The sequence below is a fragment of the Pipra filicauda genome, unplaced genomic scaffold (assembly GCF_003945595.2).
Source record: "Pipra filicauda isolate LSUMZ 115617 unplaced genomic scaffold, ASM394559v2 scaffold520_size808073_pilon, whole genome shotgun sequence".
In the NCBI taxonomy this organism is placed as follows: Eukaryota; Metazoa; Chordata; class Aves; order Passeriformes; family Pipridae; genus Pipra; species Pipra filicauda.
The window spans coordinates 512334-535857 of NW_024104666.1; the positions used below are offsets into that span (position 1 = coordinate 512334).

The 23524-nt window shown below is 46.9% G+C and overlaps 1 protein-coding gene across 5 annotated transcripts in view; it reads right to left on the bottom strand.

Moving 5' to 3' along the window:
• MTMR3 (myotubularin related protein 3) overlaps window positions 1-23524 on the bottom strand; it is a 79413-nt gene that overhangs the window by 15544 nt on the left and 40345 nt on the right. For all 5 annotated transcript variants that reach the window (XM_039386995.1, XM_039386994.1, XM_039386996.1 and 2 more), the window contains 8 exons: window positions 16743-16825; window positions 13994-14160; window positions 10540-10636; window positions 9625-9738; window positions 3567-3772; window positions 3225-3356; window positions 1200-1311; window positions 149-344 (listed from right to left, as the gene is read on the bottom strand). In XM_039386995.1, coding sequence (XP_039242929.1) covers window positions 149-344; window positions 1200-1311; window positions 3225-3356; window positions 3567-3772; window positions 9625-9738; window positions 10540-10636; window positions 13994-14160; window positions 16743-16825 — 1107 coding nt within the window. The remainder of the gene's footprint in view (window positions 1-148; window positions 345-1199; window positions 1312-3224; window positions 3357-3566; window positions 3773-9624; window positions 9739-10539; window positions 10637-13993; window positions 14161-16742; window positions 16826-23524) is intronic.

Sequence of the window (23524 nt, forward strand, 5' to 3'; positions counted from 1 at the left end):
AGTTACAGACTGTTTGTCCAGGCTGTGGCTGGTTAACTCCTGCCAGCTTTAGTGCCTTCGTTAGCGGAAAGAACTGCAACAATTTATAGCCAGGTTTGCTCAGCCAAGGCCCTGAGCTCCCCAGTGCCCTCCCAGAGGGATCACCCACCTCTGTGGTCCTGTAGTAGGGGTCCAGCAGCAGCTTGGCCAGCGCCACGATCTGGGGGGTGCGGTCCCAGCCGTCGGAGCAGTGCACCAGCACCGGCCGCTGGTCCCGGTCCACGGCGTGAACCACCAGCAGCGCCGACTTCAGCAGCACCGACAAGTGCTGCAGCCACTTGGTGCTCTCCAGAGCTGACAGCCAACTAGAGGAAAACAAGGGAAGACAGTTTTTGCTCTTTTAAAGTGCTTTCAGGTTTGGATCTCTGAATTCATCCCGGCGAAGCTGCTGTTTCAATACGCTGTGAGTGGCACGCGGGAGCAGTTTTCATTTTGTCTCGTTAATGCTCTCCCCGGGTGGAGCAACAAAGCCACACGTCTACCCGAGGAACTGCCACTCTCTGGGATGAGCTGAAGGTCTGGATCGACTCTGAGACCACGGAAGGCTTTAGCAGTGATTTCCAAACAGGTAAGTGGGAGTTTATATGTTTGACTCAGCAAGGGAAAGCTCATCAGCATGTTCCACACAGTTCAGCATTCCCTGAGCACTGTCACCAGCCAGGTTTACGCTCTGGGAACAGCCTTAATTAACAACTCCAGTGTCCTAGTGAAGACCCAAGCTCAGAAGCTTCGGATTTGATGGGCTATTACAGGGTAGGTACCCCATAGCACTGGAGGGGTATGAAATATTCTCTTGAAATGACACTATAAATGAGGGGAACATGGAACATAGCCAGAATTTTCCAAAGGAGAGACAAGATGTGAATATTAAAGAGCTGGGAATAGCATGTCAACCTAAGTGTGAGTGCTTAGAAGCCCACCAGAAGTAGCAACACTGGTATCAACATCCAAAATTACACTATCATTTCACAACTAATTCTCTAGGGTCATTTCAATCACAGTAAACCAACGACCTCCATGGAAATGAAAATACACAGCCGAGCATTATCATCACCCAGGACAGTCACTGGGGAAAACCCACGGAATTTCAGTTCCCAAACCAGCAGCAGCAGAACGTGGCTGCAGAAACACTGTCACCCAAGGCCCAAACATCCACTTACTTTCCTGGATCTGGCATTTGTGTGCAGAGCAGACGCAGGGACTGAAAGCTCTTCCGGATGGAATGGATGTTTGCCATCCCCATGAACACCACCTCACAGTTGGGGTAATACTCTGCAGGGAGAGGGCAAGAAAGAGGGAAGAAACTAAACAACTGCATTTCTAAAAGAAGCTTTTTTTTCATCAAAACAAGCCCCTGTTGCTGTGGACAGATGAAATAATCTGTTTGTGGCTATTCTGTAAGGACACAGCAGCCCCTGGAACTCGGTGGGTATTCCAGGCATGACACCACAGCCCAGCAAAACAGGAAGCATTAACCAAAGTCCTGCTGTATTTACTCGCAATGTTTCACTCCAGGATACAAAAAGCAGAGTGCAAACCTATGGGAATAGGGACATTCCTGTGCTCCAGGTCCCAGAGTGTCTGTAAAGACTGAGAAATATCATAAGATGCGGAGCATAAATAATATTTAACTGGTAATTTATGGATGTAAGTCATAGATTGCTTTTCCTAAGCACTCGGAAAGGCTGAAAGGTCACTCCATCCACTGCTTTCTTCTGAGGGGGATTTTATGAGGAAGCATCACGTGTGAGAAATACTGGAAGTTCAGGAAAACAGAAGACCTATGGAATTACTTTGGATGTTGCTATGGGATGTGCTCATGTGCAGACAGGGTCACAGCTCAGGGGGGCACCCAAGGAGAGCCAGAAAGACACCAGTTCCATGGTTTTTTCCAGATTTAGTTTTGACGTTTCTGTCTGCACAAAAATGGTGACACAATAGCTAAAATGACTGTTTCTACAGGAGAAAAATAATCAGGATGCAGAATCTGGGATACTGAGTGCTTGTACAGGGAAATGCAGGAGTCTGAGCATGTTTTGTATTTCCCATTTGATTTCCCAACTCTTTATCAGCCCAACAGCTGCTGACCCGAAGAGAACATCCTGTTAGCAATGGACTCTGTAACTACAGCCACAGATTGCACAAGACAATTTCAGCATTTTTTGGTCTTTTCACTGAGTTATGTTATATCTAAAATAAAGCACAGCATAAATGAGCTATTTTTATACAGAGAATGAAGCAAACTTGGCAATACCTGCAGAAAACTTAGCAGTAGAAAGCAATACAAGTATTTATTGAAGATGACAAGCTGTTTGAAAATCTTCTACACAGAATTCAAGAACCAATATACAAGAAAATCAAACTTCCTGTAGACTCTGCTTTTCTGGTTCGAAATTTTACTCTCTCATAAAGAATTATTTAGTAATTTTGAGGTTTTGAATGGAAACTTCATCTTTCCTTACTGGTGGCTGCATAAAGTGCAGCTACTGCAGCAAAGACCAAAACAAGAACACACGGTCAAAAGAGATTTTGTTATCTTATCTCTAGTTTTTCTGTCTGGCATTTTTTTCCAGACTCTCCACCCATGGAATTTTAACAGGCTGCATTCATACCCAGTAGTGACCATAAATAACACCTTGTTTATAAAAGCACCAATGCACAAGTGCCAAAGAACACGAAGTGGTGTTGCAAATGTATTACACATGCAAGGTGAAGCAGGATTGCAGTTGGTTATGATATAAACGCTGAAAAATGTTTCAGCTTTAGAAAAATTGCTGAAAAGCTGTATTTTGCACTACCATTCTAGAGTATTATTATTCTCTGCAGTCAGTGGGTTTTACAAGTTCAGGGCTTTTAGCCATGAGCACACTGGACACCTTTGTCTCTCTCTAGTTTATATATTTGACTCAGCAAGGGAGAGCTCATCAGCATGTTCCACACAGTTCAGCATTTACTGAGCTCTGTCACCAGCTGGGTTTATGCTCTGGGAACAGCCTTAATTAACAGCTAAAGCTGCCCTTTGGAAGGGCTGGTGGTGGCTGCTACGATCCAGAACATTCAGACAGATGAACAGCCCTCCATCCCCACGGTCAGTTAAACAGGCAGTCCTGAAGGGGATCAGTGCAATTCCATTGGAGCACATCCTTTTGATTAACTGAATGGAAAGCAGAAGAAGTGCTGCTCACCTGGGCACTCACAGCCTCCCCCCTTGGCTCTGTTGGCCACGGCTGCCGCGTACGATCGCGCGTCCAAGATCAAAAGCTTCTGGGGCTGAATTGCCAAACTCTCTGCTCCCGAGGCATTGGAGATGGAGGAGTCTGGCAGGGAGGAGATGCAACTGGTGAGGAACTCAAAGGATACTTCTGACCTTGGTCACAACACGATTCACTCAGTCCCACAGTGCACATGCACACAGCAACTGGAGAATGCCTGACTGAACACAATGGATTCAACCTGTTCCAGCATGGGAGATTAAGCTTTTACATAAAGCTCTGCCTCTCACAGAAAAGTAACAGGGACAGACTTACCAAACTCCACATCAGAGAGGTCCCCTCCATTGGAGAAATCTCTGGAACAATTCCCATTCATCAGTTTGTTGCTGTTGGACCTCGAGTCCGAGGCGCAGGCCTTGGCCACAGACTGGACGAGGTGCTCGTCGTCGGCGTTCCTCCAGCCCCACCAGCTCACCTCGGGCTGCCCACAGCGGGAGATCACTGCCCCATTGCTCTGGTGCCTGGAAAGGGAAGGAAGAACAAAACCAACAGTGCATAAGTTGAAGGATTAGGATGAAAAGGATCCAGAGGGCACAAAAACTTCACTGGTGTGCCGTGGTATCTTAATTCCCACTGGGGACCTTGCCACTGTCCAGCAGTTATCCAACCTGGGAGTCAGTGGCAGCGTATTCCAGGTGCTTCCCTTCCAAATGCTGACTGAGAACACGGTCCCTCAAACGGGAAAGTCAAAGCAAGGTCAGGAAGAGAAAACAAAGCATCTTCTTGCTCAATACTGTGGCCTGTTGGTCAGTGAAGGCTGGGGAGCGTTTTGGAACAGCAGGTGAGGCATTCCAGAGGAATTCAACACCTGCTGGATGGCAGACAAATGAGGAACACCCCAACCTGAACATGGTTCTCACCTCCTGGGGAGTGACATTAAAAAAATCACATTTTTTTACACGTCTGAAGAGTTATTTCCTTAAAGACCCAGCTTCTTGTACTACACATAAAGAACAGATCTGAAATAATTAAAACTCATCGAACCATTGCAAGCGTGACCTGAAAAAGCCACTGCTGCCACCAGCTCTGAGATTCCCCATTCACTGAAGCGTTTGCAGCTGGGAGTGACAACCTTCTCCTTGACCTTGCCCAGCAGCCCCTGAGTTCAGGGAGCTCAGCCCTGGACCAAGGAAGCCCATCTATGGGTCCAGAGGGAGCAGCCAGAGCAGCAGAGACACAACTTCTCTGAGGCCACACAGTGAGGCAACAATGCTGAGAACAGGACACCCAGAGATGTTCACTCCCTGCCTCATGTCCCAGCTGAAATATCCCCCCACCCATCCACACACTGTGCTTCTCTCTTTAAATGGCCTGCAGATCACAGGATCCTGGAATGGTTTGGATGTGAAGGGACTTTAAAGTTCATTCCATTCCACCCCCTGCCTCAGGCAGGGACACCTCCCACTAGCCCAGGTTGCTCCAAGCCCCGTCCAACCTGACCTTGGACACTTCCAGGGATCCAGGGGCAGCCACAGCTTCTCTGGGCAACCTGTGCCAGGGCCTCCCCATCCTCACAGGGAAGGATTCCTTCCCAATCTCCCTGCCCTCTGGCAGTGGGAAGCCATTCCCTGTGTCCTGTCCTTCCATGCCTTGTCCCCAGTCCCTCTCCAGCTCTCCTGGAGCCCCTTTTAGGCCCTGCAAGGGGCTCTCAGCTCTCCCTGGAACCTTCTCTTCTCCAGGTGAACCCCCCCAGCTCTCCCAGCCTGGCTCCAGAGCAGAGGGGCTCCAGCCCTGGCAGCATCTCCGTGGCCTCCTCTGGACTCTCTCCAGCAGCTCCACGTCCTCCCTGTGCTGTTCCCAGGGCTGGAGGCAGCTCTGCAGGGGGGTCTCACCTGAGGGGGCAGAGGGGCAGAATCCCCCTGCCCTGCTGCCCACGCTGTGGAATGAGCCCAGGACAGCAGTGGATTTCTGGGAACACATCCCTTCCAGCAGAGGTGCCTCTGGGCACTGCTGTTCTTACTCAGGAGTCCCAGCACAACCCCCCATTTCCAAAGCACACAGATGCCAATTCCAGCTCCTACAGGTTACGATGCAGCAAAGGATTTTAGAGCCTTCTTGCAAACAAACTGCCCATCTCAGCCTCAGGGCAACAGGAGTTGTTTGATTCCCTCTAATCAAGGAACACCAGAGCAGTGATGGCTCAGCACAACCCTTCAGCAAATCTGAACAGCCGACTCCGCCAGCCCTGCACAGGAAGACAACCCCCCCAAAGCTTTCCATCTTCCCCTTCTCCCTGTGAGCACTCTGAGGGCTGTCCGTGGGTGTGACAGGCTGGTGTGTGATGTGCTGTCAGAGCTGTCACCCCGGGGGGCTGTGCAGCACCTCCTCCACAGTGTCCCCGTGGGCGCCGCCGCCTCCTGCTCCCCATCCAGCGGGACATGGCTCCGCGGGGCAGGGCCCTCCCGCCACAAAATAGGCTGTGAGATGGTATTTTAAGTATTTTCCACGGGGCCTGTATAATTGTTTCAGGTAAAATCCCCTCGGTGGGAGGAAGGAGCTGACACGCCGCGTTAGCTGAAGCGGAGGGAAGGCGATGCGGAGCCACGGCACTTGCACCAGGTGCCAGCCGACTGCCGGCACAGGGAAATGGATTTCTGCTGGAATTAATAGCCTTTCAGAAACAGCTCTACCCATAGCAAATTAGTTCAGCAAAAAATCCGTGCCAATCGCTGAAAGGCCACCCTGTTCCCCGCTATGCTTGCGCAAATAATAAAAGAAAATAAAACATCATTATACGTGTAAGAAATCTATTTTGAACAGAGCAGCTCATTTATTTTTCCATATGTTCTCCCAGATTTCATTACTACCTGCTGCAGATCCATTTTCACAGGTTCATAAACAGTTAGGTTTTCATCTCCAGGTTCTTGCCTCGCATTATACTCCAAATAATAAAGAATCACTAGGCCAGACATTGAGCTCATTGGTGGCTGTGAAGCCCAAACACTCCCATCCCACACAAATATGCCACGTTCAGATGTACCAGCAGAAATCAGCAAACAATTCTATTTAGGGGCATGGGAGGTCTGAGGAATCACACTCATTCCAACTGGACTGGCCACTGGGATGAAAGACAGCCACTGATTCTGAGGTCCCTGGGGATAAGATGGTGTCACTCAGAGCTCAGGAACCAAAAAACCAGATTTAAAAAACTTAAAGCAAAACCTCCCCTGCGAACTCCCTCACTAGAGACACATCAACACGCAGCCCCCCTGCAGAAACCAAGGAGTAACCCCCCATTAGGCAGCTCTAAAGCCCTTTACAAGCTGTTGTATGGCTGTAGGATGCACGTACACCCCTGCACAGGCTTAACCCCCCCATGATCTGAGCACAACAATAAATCCCCCAAGTCCTTGTAACTACAGAGCAAGAGGACTAAGGAGGGTTGAATTGCTCCCTGTGCTGCATTGCTGAACTCCCAGCACTCGGAATGGAAAACCCACGGCAGCAATTCAGGGACAGAACTCAGCAAGGAGGGAACAGGGCAGTTCTCCACGTGCCCTCCTTCCCCGTGCCAGCAGGACCTGCCTGGGTGGGTGCTCCCCTTCAGCAGCGGGCAAGGCAAAAGGACACCTTCCACACAGCCAACGTCCAGAGAGGTTCTCCGAGCTTAGGATGCCCTTTCCAGAAGGTAGGAAATCCTCTCTATTGTCTTTTCACAAAATCTCAAGAGCCTTCTCTCTAAAACTGATTTTCTGTGGCCAAAACAAGGAAGCTACAAAATCCATGTCACGGGCCAGATTTATCCACATAAACTATTGTTGCCCAGAGCAGCTGTGGCTGCCCCATCCCTGGAAGTGTCCAAGGCCAGGTTGGAAAGGACTTGGAGCAACCTGGGCTAGAGGAAGGTGTCCCTGTCCATGGGATGGAACTGGATGAGCTTTAAGGTCCCTTCCCACCCAAATCGGTCTGGGATTCTGTGACCTCATAAAATATGTGAAGAGGTTTAAAAAATTGTAAACACTGAGCAAAACTGCAGAGAGTGGGTGTGAGACTTCTGTAGAAATCTGATCAGAGAATAGAAGCAACACTCCTGACAGTCCAATCTCCAGGAGTATTCCTGATGTTTGTCTCCGAATTCAGCCCTGTTTGTTCTGCTTTTCAGCCCTGACTGCTTTACAAGGACAGGGAATTTGTGGTTGTCAGGGTCTGTCTCTGGTCTCTCTCTGTCCCACTGTTCAGCATCTGAGACGAGTCATTGGACTAATTTTTTTAAAAATCACTATTACTCTTTTTCCCCCTGAAGTAAAGCAAAAAGAGATTTATTACTGTCATCAATAATGAAACTAAAATCATTAAGTCCCCAAATCATCTTTAATGGATAAAAAACGCTGAATAAGGTTTTGTTTCTTACTCCTCCAAGAGTAAGAAAAAGCTGGTTTTATGGCTATATATATATATATATGTATATATATTTAAATATATAAAACTATACATGGAATTCCAATCACAGAATGGTTTGGGTTGGAAGGGATTTAAAGCCCATCCAGTTCCACCCCCTGCCATGGGCAGGGACACCTTCCACTATCCCAGGTTGTTCTAAGCCCCATCCAACCTGACCTTGAAATCCTATGGATCATCATCCACTCCCTGCTGTGAGCTCAATTAGAGCCCAGAATGATGAACTGGATGTCTTGAAAAATCTATTACTAAATGTCAAATAAAAAAAAAAAAAGAAGTCAAAATAATAGAAACACTTTTCTCTCCCTGATTTGAAGACTGGCAACGAAAAGGCAGCTGTGATTTACCACAGAGAGCCTCAGCAGAACTGCACAGAACTGGAGGCAGGGACAGGACAATTTCAGTCTCTGTGGTCTTTTGACTTTTAAATTGTTCTCCCATAAATCCCTGGAATGCAGGCTGCTCCCAGGAATGAGAACAAAGTGCTTTCCCTGTGTGCAGGGGTGACAGGAGGAGGGAAGCTGCCCTGTGTTTGCAGGTGAGGTGTCCCCAAATTATGTGACAACTGCAGAAAAGGCCCAAAGTGGCCTGAAATGCAGCGTGCAAAGCTGACCCCGACCCACAGAGAAATCACACTGTTCTCTTTTATACATATATATTATATATAGCACCATAATAACAAAATATCTACATTTTTAAAAGTCAGCATACGCTGGAAGGCATTTTTCCCCCCTCCCAGAGCTGAGCAGAGGATGGAACAACTCCTCACCATTCCAAAAGAAACCACTCTAAACCCCTGTGCTGTTTGGAAGGCAAGGGAGAGAAGACAGGAGGACTTAAAGATAATGGTTTGCTGCCACGAGCCAATTTGTTCTCCTTTCCCAAGACAAGAACCTTCAGCTGGGTAAAGTGTTTTGTGGCCCAGAGCTCTCTGCTCTCACTGCTCCCCCCCAGGATTATGGATTTGCCAAGTCTCCTGCTCTCCACAGTCAGCCTGCAGTTGATCCCAAGGAATGGGTGGCAAGGCAGGCTTAGGGCATCGACAGTACTCATTATCTTTTTGATCCCTTTGTCATCTGATTTTTTAAAGAGATTTTAAAGATTTATGGGAGGATAATCACAGCAGGGAAGGGGCCAGGGTGTTAAACGCCAGGTTTATAGAATCACAGAATGGTTTGGGTTGGAAGGGACCCATTCCACCCCCTGCCATGGAAAGGGACACTTTCCACTAGCCCAGGTTACTCCGAGCCCCGTCCAACGTGGCCTTGAGCACTTCCAGGGATTGGGCAGCCACAGAATATCCACATAATCCAGAATATTTGAAAAAACAGATGCTGAAATATATTTCTTCCTAAAGAAGCTGTCAAAACCCAGTATTTCAGAAAAGCAATTTTATATGGAGAGCTTCTGGACTCAATCTAAGCAAGAGGTTGTCTAGTGAAAAATATCTAAAATATATAGATAGATCTAAACCATGTACTAATTTTTAATTTGAGTGTTATATCTCCTTCAAGTAATTTTGGTATTTGTCCTTGTTTATGCTGCAGTCTGAGAATTAGCCAGGTCAGAGTCAGAGAGAAGCCAAAGGCACACCCAGCCAGGGAGGACATTTATCACCGAGGTCTTCATCTCACATTTTTTCATTTTCATATCAAAAAAACTTAAAAATCAATCTTAACTGGGGTGACTGCCCCAGGAGTGATTTGCAGGAGATGCAAATGCCGAGTGCTCCTGCAGTATGTGTTTGGAATTCAAAATGCAAACCATAATTCCCTCTCAGAGTGAACATGTAGCAGGTTCTGCCTCACCCGGGGGAGCCTGAACATCTTTTATTACCAGCCCAAATTCCCACTTACAGCTTCTTTCAGGTTTTATTTGCCAGACCCCCCATTCCCAAGCAGCTGCAGGGCCTCACCTGTACACCACGGCAGGGATGCGCTTCCAGGAGCGGAAGCTCGCCACGCTCTCCAGCTCCTTATCCGTGATCCAGGCGGGAACTATGATTTCCTGGGGGTAACTGCCACACAGCCTGGGGGAAAAGGGGTGCACAGGGTTGGACATTAGTGACACAGAGCAGCTGCCCCCTTGGCAGTGTAAGAACTGACACTGTGCAGCCCCTTTTGCTGATTTGTTTCACTGCCTGTCAATAAATTCCTCCTTCTCCAGCATTAAGTGTGTAAGGATGGCTATTCTTCCTTCCCGGGATTTCTGGAGACCAAGGCAGGGATTCTTCCTGCACCAGCTGCAAGGCATTACCCTGCAGAGGCAGAGCAAGGAAAGGTGTTCCATCATGCAGAGTTCCAGCAGGTTTAGCTCTGAGCTGGAGCAGGGAGCAGCCACAACACCCCATCCCACCACAGGAGAATCCAGGAGCACCTTCCTCTGCTCCAGAGCCCACAGAGGACTTTTGTCTGGGCTTTCAGGACCTCAGAAAGTGTTTTCTCTTATTTTCAGCATTTGCAAACTTAACTCCTTCAAACCTGTTTTTTCTTTAATACATGTCTTTGTAATAAGTTAGAGAACAAGACACAATAAAAATGGTTTATAAAAGTTCAAACTCCACTCTTTGCTCCCTTAAGATCCCCTTTTCTTCCCTTAGAATTCTCTGAGATGTCCTCCAGCAAGCACACCAAAATCTGGGATTTCTAAGCTGAAAAATTCATATCAGCTAATAAAATATTCAATAATTAAAAGCATATTTTCTATAAAACAACAAAAATCATAATTCTGATTGGCCTGTATTAAGAACTGTAGAACTTGAAAAAAGTTCCATTAATCTGCCATAAAAACATCAGTGTTTTGAGCTGCTGTGAATCTGCCAAGTACTCACTTGTACTTCTCATTGATGTTGGAAATCCTCCAGGCATTGTTCATATCAAACCCCATCCGCTCCACTTCGTTCTTAAACCTGGAAGTTACGTGTTCTCCTGGGGAGCAAGAGCAGAGGGAGAAAATGAACGGGAAAGAAGAAATTAAGATTCCCACTTCACAAAATACCCAGGAGAAAACCAGCACATCAGTCAGTGCCAAGCCAGCTGCATTTCACAGCCTAACTCTGACAACTGCACTGATGGCTCTCCACGGCCAACTCTCCGGGAATGCCAAAGTCCAACACGGTAACTTCCTGAAATCACCAATTTGGGGAAATCCATGTAAAGCAGTAACACTGCAAACCAGACCCAAGCACATCAGCAGAAGGAATTTAGATACATCAGGAGTTCCAGTGGGAAAAAAAAAAAAAGGAGTTCTTATTTTGTGAAGTTCAGAAGAATTTCGTATCAATGAGAAGAATGTGAAGCTCTGGTGAGGGGCTGAGACCTGGAATGTGCTCTGGAACGTGGGCAATCAACATGGAATATGCAATTCCAGCCCCAGGTTTCCTCTATGGCTGGAGGCAAGTCCTGCCACTTATCCTGCACCTCAGTTTTCTGTCCACAAATTGGATATTATTCCTCCATGAGTCATGTGGAGATAGGAAGGTAAAATGCATAAATATCAGTCACAAAATCCTCATAAATTCCTGTATTAATACATTAAAGGAAGTGGAATGAACCCAATTTATTTCCTTGAGACTTTTTTAAAAACTATCAAAAAACAATTGCAAAAATATACAATGGCAGTAAAGAATAACTATTCTGATAGTTATTAAATTCTAGAGAATTAGACAAAATTTCCAGGTTTCCAGAGCCAAGAAATGTGCTAAATTTAATGAGCCTGAGAGCAACACTAAATCAAGTGATTCTGAAAGTCCATCCATTGCCTGTCTCTTTAAATTACTGTATCATTAAATCCTGAGGCAGAGCAGCACCCAACAGGGGCCAGAAATCTGCTGCAAAATTAATGCTTTAAGTATTACATCTTTCCATTAAATATTTCAGAAAACCCTTAAAGTCTTTCAATCCCCCAGATATCCATAGATACACATTTAGCTCAAAGATGTAAATGCACATGTCTGAAATGATTTTTTCATGTGGCATCACAGAACAATTAGAGATAAACACAGAGGACAGATACTGGGAGGGAATTGTGCCCTGTGAGGGTGGGGAGGCCCTGGCACAGGCTGCCCAGAGCAGCTGTGGCTGCCCCTGGATCCCTGGGAGTGCCCAAGGCCAGGTTGGATGGGGCTTGGAGCAACCTGGGCTGGTGGGAGGTGTCCTTAGAGACTGTTTTATTTAAAAATCCCACAAACCCTTTGACTGGAGGAGCAGATGCTCCTGCAGCACTGAGGATGGGCTTCACCATCACCTGCTCTGAGGAATGGTCTTTAAAACCTGTGATCCATCCTCAAGGAGGTTTTTTTGGATAGCAAATGAGAACACTGGAAATATCCCCAATCAATGCTGCATAGCCCTGGAGGGTTTTAAGAGAAACACATAAAACTCCATGAAAATGAACTATTCTGTTTGATTTCCCCCTCCTAATTTTCAGCTCCTGGGAAATCCCAGGTTTTCCTCCGAGAAACGAAACCCCAGCCTTAACATCCTGTCCATTCCTCCTGAAATGCTGGCATTTTAAGAGGCACTTTGAGTCAAGAGGGATAATATTTAGAAGCATCCCAATCCACTCTCAAAATCACAGGAAAAACAAGCTGGACATTTTATGGATTTACACCTCCTGGCCATAAGAGTTGATCCTGAGCCACAGCTCAGATCTCTGTTACATACATTGTTAACATATTTTTTCCCCTGAAGTTGATACTCAGATGGATTTTGAAGCAATTGAGTCTTTCTGTACATATCTGCCAAATAATGGGCTGCCTGGACGTGAAAGAGAAATTACAACGTCTTGGGATTAACTTCTCCAACAACATTCACACTGACTTATCTCAGCTATAACTCAGCTCTGTGAAGGAGAATATCCACCCCCAGGAAGAGGCAGCTACAGGAAGATAAAGTTACGTTGAAGAAAAGAAAAAAATTGATTGGTAGAAGTTTTTAAATAAAAACATAAATGCTCCTTCTTCTCTCTGGCATTGCTCAGGGCCAGGCAGGGCAGGGCTTGGAGCATCCTGGGCTGGTGGAAAGTGTCCCTGCCCATGGCAGGGATGGAACGAGATGGGCTTTAAGGTTCCTTCAAATCCAAACCATTCCATGATTCCCTGATTATCCTAACCCAGCCTTAGGCTGAAGCCCACCTGTTTCAGTGAGGAAGAGGGCTACAAGGAGACCCAGCAATGCTTCCACATGTCTGCTATCTCCCATTTCCTGAATTCAGTGAGGAGGGAGAAGCCCTAGGTATGAAATTCTGCCCTGAGGATTGTTTTGCCATTTTCCAGCAGCTGCTGAGGAAGTGTGTGATGTGCAGGAACAGGAGCAAAGGAGCTCCTCCTTCACCTGTGTGCTCCCTGTTCACTGCTCTTCCTCAGGCACCAAAGGCATGAGAATCTGTGCCCAGCTCCAGAGAAACCTCAGGAACAAGGACAGAATCCCAGGAACATCACTCAGCCTGACAGCTGGGACACTTCCCTCAGGCAGTGAATTGTGAGTGACAAGAGACTGCAGAGGCCTGGAAATCAAATTTCTTATATTCAAACAAGTGTTACAACCACCAGCATCCCAATTTTTAGCTTTTATTTACTTGTGGGCCTCAAAACCCCTCCAGTACTGCATTAAAATACATCACAATGCTGTGGCTGGGAATGAAGCTCAGGAGCAGCTCAGGGCCTCCCATCTCCTTCACCTCCTGCTCCTCAGCATCCATGCTGGAAATCACTGTTCCAGGCAGTCACAAAAAACATGGCACAGCCAGCACCACATGGTTTAGACTCAAAGTTGCTGCTGTGGTGAACATAAAGAGGAATGAGGAGCAGCTGAGGACACTTGGTGTGTTCAGCTGGAGCAGAGGAGACTGAGGGGAGACCTCAGTGCAGTTCCAACTGCCTGGGCAGGGGCAGAGGAGGGGCAGGGACTGAGCTCTGCTCTGGGGGGAGCAGGGACAGCAGCCAGGGAATGGCTGGAGCTGTGTCAGGGCAGGCTCAGGTTGGATCTCAGGCAAAGCTTCTTCCCCCAGAGGCTGGTTGGGCACTGCCCAGGCTCCCCAGGGCAGTGGGCACAGCCCCAAGGCTGCCAGAGCTGCAGGAGGGTTTGGGTGATCCTCTGGGGCACAGGGGGTGACTCTTGGGGCTGGGCCTGTGCAGGGCCAGGAGTTGGATTCGATGATCCTTGTGGGTCCCTTCCAGCTCAGCACATCCTGTGACTCTGTGGAATCACACCCACCACAATAATTCCAGGAGATATCGAGGAGCTGCTTTGCCCTGGGCTGATCCCTGGGCTGTTCCCACGTACCTGGCCGACACAGGTCCCCGTGCTGCTCCTTCTCACTGGCGTAGACCTCCATGCACCAGGCGTGGTAGGCGAAGGAGAACAGGTCCTCGATCTTGGCGGGCGGGCGGATGGCATTGTTGAGCCGCTTCAGCCAGTCCTGGCACTGCTCAAAGGTGGAGAACTGACACCTGTGCCACAAACAAACATCCCCTGGTGAATTTGCAGGGACAGATGGCAGGCTGGGAATGACAGGCTGAGCAGGGAACCCTCTGTGAAAGCGGGGAGTGAGAATAAATATCTTAGGGACAACTTAGTTCTGCTTCCATGTGCATTCCAATGGAGAGTAAAAAGGAAACCTGTGGATATTAGAGAAGAAACACACTTAGGGAGTCAGGATTAACCATGAGCAGCAACATCCCGTGGCTGTGAGTAACCAGGGCTGTGCCCTGCCAGGAACAAGGGAGATGTTTGTGCACGTGTTAACTACGAAACCAAGGAGCAGATCACTGAGGTCAGAGACAGGAACATGTTCCAGAGACTTCTGACTGCAGGAGTCAGGTGGAAACTCAGAATACTACCACATACACTCTAATCTATATATTGTAACCATAATCACAGTCCTGAAAACAAGAACAGGCTGGGAGAGCTGGGGGGGTTCACCTGGACAAGAGAAGGCTCCAGGAAGACCTGAAAGCCACTTCCAGGGCCTAAAGTGGCTCCAGGAGAGCTGGAGAGGGATGGGGGACAAGGGAGGGAGGGACAGGACACAGGGAATGGCTTCCCACTGCCAGAGGACAGGGAGAGATGGGAGATTGGGAAGGAATTCCTGGCTGTGAGGGTGGGGAGGCCCTGGCCCAGGTTGCCCAGAGAAGCTGTGGCTGCCCCTGGATCCCTGGCAGTGTCCAAGGCCAGGTTGGACGGGGCTTGGAGCAACCTGGGCTGGTGGAAGGTGTCCCTGCCCATGGCAGGGGTGGAACTGGATGGGCTTTAAGGTCCCTTCCAAAGCCTTCTCCTTCTGGCCTTGGTGGGAAGCACAAACCACGTGTTTCAAACTGAGCTTCGCCCAACATTACAGACTAACAACAACTGGTGAGAACGTTCCCTGCACAGGAGAAACTAATCTTCAAAGCAGTGCAGTAAAATTGCATTAGCTTGTCTTTTCAAAGGACCCTTTTACTGTAGAGGGTGGGAATAAACCAGTGTTTTATTTTGCTCTGACAGATTTCCTCCCCATTTCACAGTTATTAAACATTCCCTGAGTATTTCCAGGCTCAGTCTGAGTCCTGCAGTGCTCCTGGGTAAGGATGGCACCTGCATTCCCTGGGGGCACATTTATTCCCCCACCTGCAGAGAGCTCAGGGCCAGGCAGGGGAAGGGAAAGACACGTCCAGTATCTCTGCAGAGCTGTGGGGAACTGCAGCCTGAGGTGTTTATTTATTTCCCATCACTGAGTATAAAGCAAGCCCAGACTCCTTGCTTGGACTGGATCATTCTCTATTAAATATCCATACTCAGACAAGAAACATCTCACCCTAAATTCTCTAAATTCCTTTGAAGTTAGTGGTGCAAATAATTGGTACTATCTTCACTTGAACTCTAGTACTCAAAATACAAACTTTGCTCATGAAAAAGAACATGAAAATGTTCGAAATCTGCTGTCTCAGCCCCACACTTCACCATCTGCCAACAGTCCCACCAAGCCCTCAGTCTTGGAGATGCAATTTTGAAGGGAAATTCGTAAGGAAGGGCATAAATACAAATAATTTGTAGTCATTCTACTACTGAAGAGAAAAAAAACAAATTAATGTAGAGAGGAAGGGTGACTTTCTTAAATGTCAAGGGCTACAAGGGAAGAGGAAGTTAAATATTGGATTCAAATTAAACTAAGTATTACTTCTAAAGTAAAATCAGTCCTGGTGAGAAAAAGAGCATTTCAGGAAGCAGCTGACCTGTTAAAGATTCTGAGTGCTCAGAGATGACTGGGGCTCATTTCATTATACAAAAGGTACTGCCTGCAAACATTTAATCAAAAAGAAATGTTCCTTTCTCCTTAATTAAAGTTCATAGATCAAAATTAATTTCTGCAGCAGAAAAGTAAAAAATAAAATAAAATAGCTGTAGTTGAGGCTTGGTGGCTCAGAGAGTCCTGGCTTGGGCTCTGGAGGCTGCTGAAGGACAGAGCAGTGACTGCTCCTCTCCATGATCCGCCTGCTCTGCTGGGTGCACACCTGGATTTCCTCATTCCCTCACTTTCTTTTACCTTATTCCCCCCTTTTTTTCCCAGTAGGTTACTTTGCCTTTAGGACAGTGACTGTACCCTCACAGGTGCTGAAAATGCAGGGTGGCTGAAGGTGCAGAGCTCCCCAAGCCCACAGTTGAACCCTCCAAACCCCGATTAAACACTTCCCCAAGGGTTGTGTGTGTCGGTGCCTTTATCCACTTCTCTGTCTGCTGATATGTAGATATTGATATATCTGTGATTTATTGAAGCAATATACTACAGCTGATTGTAATGCCAGGAAAACACAGTGAGACTAAAACTGATTTCAGAGCAAAACCTGGGGCTCAGCCCAAGGTTTGCTGCTGTCCTGCACCACAGCACACACAGCCCATCCTGCTCCCACTCTCGTCACAAGAATGCCCAAATGCCATAAAAATCAGACTTTAAAAAAAGTCTTTTGAGGGAAATCAAGTCCTGTAAGTAAGAAAAAGCCTTTCCTTCGAACATCCCAGCTGCCCAGAGCACGTGGAAAGCCAAGCCTGCTCATACCTTATCACCTTGCAGTCCTTGCAGGTCAAATGAAGCTGAAATATATCCCGGCACTCCACGCTTTCGATGAGCTGCAGTGGAACCTGCAATTAAAAACAGTCGTTATTTCATTTCAACAGTCATTTCTGTGCATATCTCATGAGGATTTATTGTAGGACCATATGGTAAGAGGGAGGAAAACAAAGAAATTCAAACTACTTCAGCAGCTCTGAAGTTTGGTAACATGTATTCATGTGTCAGCTCCACAGCCCAAAACCTTAAGGGATCCCATGGAAACAGCTGAGAATCCTTCAGGAAAGGCAGCACATAGCCAAGCTCCTCTCTCATGGAAGTATTTTTCTCTCTTATAGATCCAAATTTAGGAATCTTAATATAATTTTAACTGTTGGTGTCCAAAGGGAGCTGCTAAGCAAGATCTGAGACTGCTGCAGTCTGGATGCTTTTCTATGGAAATATCCTGTACTTCCTCTTCAGGGAAAACCCATTTGGCCTGTTCAGATCAACACTGTGATTGAAGCAGCCCTCTTTAGAGTAATAATGCTGAATCTTTCATATTTGAGTGCAGTTATATGCTTTTATTTTTATGGCATGTGTAACCAGCAGAAGCTTGATCAGGAGAACATGAAAGCAGCTGAAATTACCTTTAAAGACAGGAAGAAACCACAAGATGAAAATGAATTAGTTTTCAGTAATAGTTTTGGACCTTTACCTGAGAGGGGCAAATGTACATTATTGTCTTAAACAAATAAAATTAATAAATGTCTAAATTTAGCCAATACCTATAATAAACACAAAGTACAAAACTGTTTGAATTGTTTATTGTATTGAACAATACAAGAGGCACAAACCCTCTGCCATGGGGATCGTTCAGTAACGTTCCAATACTGTCTTTTGCCATCAGAGGACTGTGAGGAGGCAGTTTAAGGTCTGGCTTGGGGTACAAGATGTGGCTGTCAGAGCCTGCCCTGCCAGGGCCTTTCCAGACGGTTGGGCAAGTCCTTGAAGGTCACCTCCAATCAAGGATCTGGGATAAGGAATCCAGACAGGCACCACAAAGCTTAAAAAGGACTGGACTCAAGGAAATGGAACTAAAAACAGGAGACAAGGGGAAGAGATATCCCAGGAATACAAACCAGAGGAAAACTCGCTCCGAGCAGGAAGATGCCTGGAGCAAACTCCTGTGCCCAGGAGAGGGAGGAGAACTCTGCTGTCTCTGGGAAGGCACCACTCAGAGCCCAGAGTCCTCCTCTGAGTGCAAACCCCAAATCATTGCCAGAGCTCACAGCCCCAGACTACAAAGGCAGGGATTGCTTAAAGCTCAGCTCAGAGCAGAACCCAGAGGCAGCACTGGGCTGTCCAGAGCTGGAGAGGGAGCAGCCTGCTGGGCCAGGGGGGTTATCCTGCTCCTTTGGTTGTAGCTGGATGTTAAATGACAGACAATCCAGCCACAAGGAGACTGGGCAAGAAGGTGCCTGACCCAATGGCCAAGTAGTTTGGATATTCAAATAATTTTGACTTTTGGTCTGTTTTCAGTATTATCTCTGGTTGAGACCCGTGACAGTCTAATACAACTGACAGAAGTGGTGACTGGAATCTCTCCTGGGAGACAGGCCCCTCTTTGCCAGCCCTAAGCTCAACCTGAGTGCAGGTGACTCTGCCAAGGCAGCAGGAGACTGAAGTGCATCACAGACCACAGGTGTCCTTTCCATAGGCTAATCCTTGTATTTGACCTGCTCATTGCTTCCACACCTTCTCCTGCTTGCTTCTAGGCTGCAAGGCAGGCAAATTGTGACAGTGTTGTCTGATAAATGGACTGGAGTGGATCCTGACTGGAGAATCTTCCAGTCTTTCTTCCTGACTGGACAGCCTCATATGCACCTAACAATAATTCTCAGGAAGGATTTCTTCATGGAAAGGGTGGTCAGGCCTCGGAAGGGGCTGCTCAGGGAGGTGGTGGAGTCCCCACCCCTGGAGGTGTCCAAGGAAGGACTGGAGGTGGCACTCAGTGCCCTGGGTTGGGGGACAGGGTGGGGATTGGGCACAGGGTGGACCTGACAATCTTGGAGGTCTTTTCCAAACTAAATGATTCCATTACTCTCTAATAAGTTATTTAAATCTACCACTGAGTTAAATGGCACCAACATGGAAAGTAAGGTACCTCTCCCCAACTAAGGTCAGACTCCAGACTTGCTTTTTTACTCCAATGTTGCTTTGTCTTTTAATATCTTTTTTCCCCACGCCCTCTTCTATTGCCTTTTTTCCCCCATGTCCATCTTCATTCAAGCAGTTCTCCACCTTGCTCCCTCCTCCTGGCTCCTCTTCCTCTGTCTGCACTGGAATGACATACTAATTCTTCTCCTCCTGCATTGTTTAATTTCCTTCTTTCCAAGTCCCTCTTTGTTCCCTCCCTCTCCCTGTGCTCCCCAACCATCCGTTCTCCCCTGACAACCCACGCGCAGCCATTTCCTCACAATCTGCACCTTCTTCTCCAGGACAACCTTCCTATTAATCTTTTTAATTTTCTTTCCCAGTCATAAAAACCTGTCCTCCGCTCCTCTTGTGTTTTCAATCTCCTTCCTGGCCATTATTCTTCCCCCAGGAAAGCTCTGTAGAATTATCTGCTGCCGCTCCCTCCGTGCCCTGATAACCTTCCCTGCCCATCTTTCAGGCTGATGCCAGTCAGACACCCAGAGCCTGTTCTTGGGAGAGACATCAATTCCATCTGCAGGCACTTCCCTCTGATAATGGCACTGAAACCAAGCAGGGAGAAGCAATCATTTCTGCTTTCATAAGAATAAACATGCATTGTTATCTGAGCCCAATTACATCCCATTACAGGGACTACTGGAGCATCCTGCTCTCGCTGTATCTCTCTCCTGACTGTCTCTTCTCCAAAATTATCTCATTTTAAATAACAGCAACATTCTACAACTCAAACTTTTTATTTTTGAGGGTGTTTTTTTAATGATTTTGATGACTGGAACTGTCTGTTATCTTACACCAGTACAAGACATACTTAGAGAATGTAGTTCTCTGTAGTTAGAGAAAGCACAAGTTACATTTTCACTGCTGAAACAACCAGCCCATGGCTCAATCCATGCCCACAGTTCCCAGTGGGATGCAGTGGACCACTGCCAGGCTGCAGTAGGCACAAGTAACTCTGCTGCAGACCTTCCCTGGGCACCATTTGGCCCCAGTCCCTCCAGGACATCCCGTGGCACCCAGGTCATGGGCTGTAATTCCTTGTATTTCCTTGTTTTCCCAGCTCAGAGCTGGAATAATGTCAAGGTGATGTTCCAGGCTGGTGACTTTAACAAGCACTTGGGCAAGGCTGGCTGTCCTGAAGCGTGGGATGATGTGACACAGGGAGGCACCAAGGGCTCCAAGGTGGAGGGAGCTCATTCCCACCCGGGTCCACAGAACCTACAAGGAGCATCTGAAGCAAATTTTGCTTTTCATTACAACTGATGACACTTGGGTTTTGTCTTAAAGGCCATCACTGAGCCCTCTCTGCTCTCACAATCATCGTGCTCTGAGTGTAAACAACTTGAGCAGCAGGACAAGACAAGGGCTGAGCTCCTCTCCAGCAGGGATGGACATAAGGAATATCCCAATCCAACCATTTTCCAGTAAAGGCCAAGCAAGGGAAAGCTCACACTAAAACTCACCTCATCACCAAGACTGAAAAATGTCTCCCATCATGACTTTTTTTTTCTGCAGTGTGTCCAAAATCCACCACTGGAAAGAGGCCCCATGCAATCCATGCTTTCCTGAACTGCACTGAAATGTTAATTCTCCCATCAATGCCATCAGCTTACAGGGAGAAAACACAGAAACACTCCCAGCTGCAAAGTTGGACATTTTCTTAAGGAATCAATAGGGATGGGCCTGGGAACCAAACCTCCCATGTGCCCCAGAGATCCCTGTTGAGTCTGCACTTCAATCCCCTGGATAAATGTAAGTCAACACTTTTGAATGTCATAATCCCCCTGATTTATTCATGGTCTGCAGGATGTTTTGTTTTTGCATTTGAAACACCGTGTTCCCATTAGCACTGTGATCTAGGAAATGATCCAGGGGAGTGATTCCCACACAGCCATTTCTGCACTGCTGAATGGGACCAGGAGCAACTTTTGAACGGTGCTTCTTTCCCAGCAGGTGCAGGAGCTGATGGGGAGCTCTGGGAGGAACACTGGGGTGGCACAGGCACCATTTCTGTGAGTTGTAACCAAGAAAGAGCACAGAGAGGTAAAACCAAGGGCCAGGAATCCATTTGTAACTGGATTCCTGTCCCATCATGTGGTGCCTTTAGTAGGTGGTACCATGGGAACATCCCACCTCCTTCCAGAGGAGATTCCAGCCCAGAACTGCTGCACTTCCACACACAGGGAATCGATTTGTTTCACAGGTTCTATTACACAGATATTTGCTAGGAATCCTCTTTCTTACACAGCAATACTTGTGTTCACTGAGGTGACAAGTCTTCAGTGTGGCTGCCCTCAGGACAGGGATTCTTATGAAAATCATTCCAAGTAATAAAAAACCCCAACTCCTAACATTAGGAAACATTTATGCATTTTTAAAAATATCTTCTTATGGGTGTTTTCTGAACAGCTCTAGTGATGGAAAACCAGCAGGAAAGAATCAAATGAACTCAATGAAAAATTACTCAGTGAAGATTTAATTTAGAAAATCAGCATCTGATCAATAATTTTGATCAATAATAACCAAAGGGATTATTGTCCCCAAATTTAACAATTTAAATATGGTCCTTAACTACTGCAGGAATGTTTTATCCTTAAAGATAATCCAAGCCCTCTCTGCCCTGGATTCCAGTCGAGTTCACAGCACATTATTAGTGATGGTCATATATGGCTACAAAGAGTGATTTATATTCTGCTCTACCTCATACACTAATTGATTATTTCTGGTTAATGATGCTGATGATAATGAGGTATCACACAGAGTGAGAGGGCAGAACACTGGATATGAAAGTCAGGGAAGCAAAACTGACGTGGTAAAACTGACAAACTTTTATGGAATCTTTCCTGAACACAAAGAACATGGTTTGATAAAGCATCAATTCCTGCTACTGCCCAAAAATACTGAATTGAAAATTCCTAAAAATTAATGACCCCAATTATCCTGAGGACAGCTGTGACAGGAAGTGCAGTCCATGCACTACTGGCTTCCCTAATAAAGCAAATCCATCATTCCCTGGCATTCCCGAGGACACACTCCTGATTTCCAAGGTCACTCCTGTTTCCCACATCTCAGCTCCTTGTTGTCCAACATTCTATCCTTCCCTTTGGCAATTCCAGTTGCCAATTCCATACAATGAGACTCTGACTCACAAAATCCAGCAGGAAGGAACACACTACAGATTTACATAACAGATTCCAACCCTGGAATTGAGGTTTGTATCCCAGAGCAGCAGAGGAATCCTATAAAGCCCCTGCCTCCCCTGGCTGGAGCTCCCCAGGTATCCCACACCCCACGGAGCCCCCACCACCACCCCAGGGGCACCTACAGCTTCAGAGTTAAGTCTCAAGTCCCAGTTCAGGTTTAACTACAGAGTAAGAGAAGAGAAAAGTCAAGTGATGCTCCCCCTAAACATGCACACATTGTACCACCTGCTCTGGATGGTCAGCAGTGGGAAACAACAGCCCTCACACATTTCCAGTTACATTTTTGTCCTCGTTTTTTTGCCATCATTCTGAGCAACTGCCACAGTCAGAAATAATACCCTACTTTGCTGAAAACCCCCAGCTCATGAAGGTTATCCCTGTAATGCTGCACACACAAGTTCATCAGGAGCAGATGTGCTTGTTCAGCCTGAAACATTGACAGTTCATGAACTACAATGCAGTGACTTGTGATAACCATGACCCAGCCACCCTTCAAAGCCTGCAGGTAACACAGCTACATGACTAAACACTGAAGACTGAGTTTCAGTTCCTAACCAACATCTTTACAGAGTTAATAATTCGGTTCTGGCACAAAACCAAACAAAAACTTGAAATTTAAGATTGACATGGCATCAAAAATTAAATCAGGTGCTGATTTAATTTTTCTCAGGTTGCCCAGAGAAGCTGTGGCTGCCCCTGGATCCCTGGAAGTGTCCAAGGCCAGGTTGGACGGGGCTTGGAGCAGCCTGGGTTGGTGGAAGGTGTCCCTGCCCATGGCAGGGGTGGCACTGGATGAGCTTTGAGGTCCCTTCCAACCCAAAGCATTCCATGACTCTGGTGTCTCACATCACTGGGTCATGTGTGTCTCAGTCATGTATGTGTTGGACACTTGTCAACTCCTATATTTTGCTTCCCTTGCTTCTCCCAGCTCTGGAATAACACACAGTTTGGGGGCTGACACTTAACTCACCCCTGCAGAGTTCAGGGTCTCTGACTGACACTGGCAGTTGGGAATTAGCCAGGGTCAGGAATTGGGTTGGAATAAGGAGACTGGTAAAAATAAGAAGACTGGTAAAAATAAGGAGACTTGGGTTGGAATAAGGAGACTTTTCTCATCAGGAGAAAAAAAAATGCTTTGAGTCTTTGGATTTTATTTTACTGGTTTTATTATAAATTCCCACAAAAATAAATCCGTGCCATGTATAATGTCCTGTCAAACTCTACATAATCCACAACTGGTGTTACAACTGGTCTGTGTCAGCGTCACCCCCTGCACAGGAGCATCCAACACCCTGTTAATTTGTGTCTGTGGCCATGAGGAGGTGGATAAGCAACAATTTTAAAGAATGGACACTTGGCAAGAAGCTCTTTAAA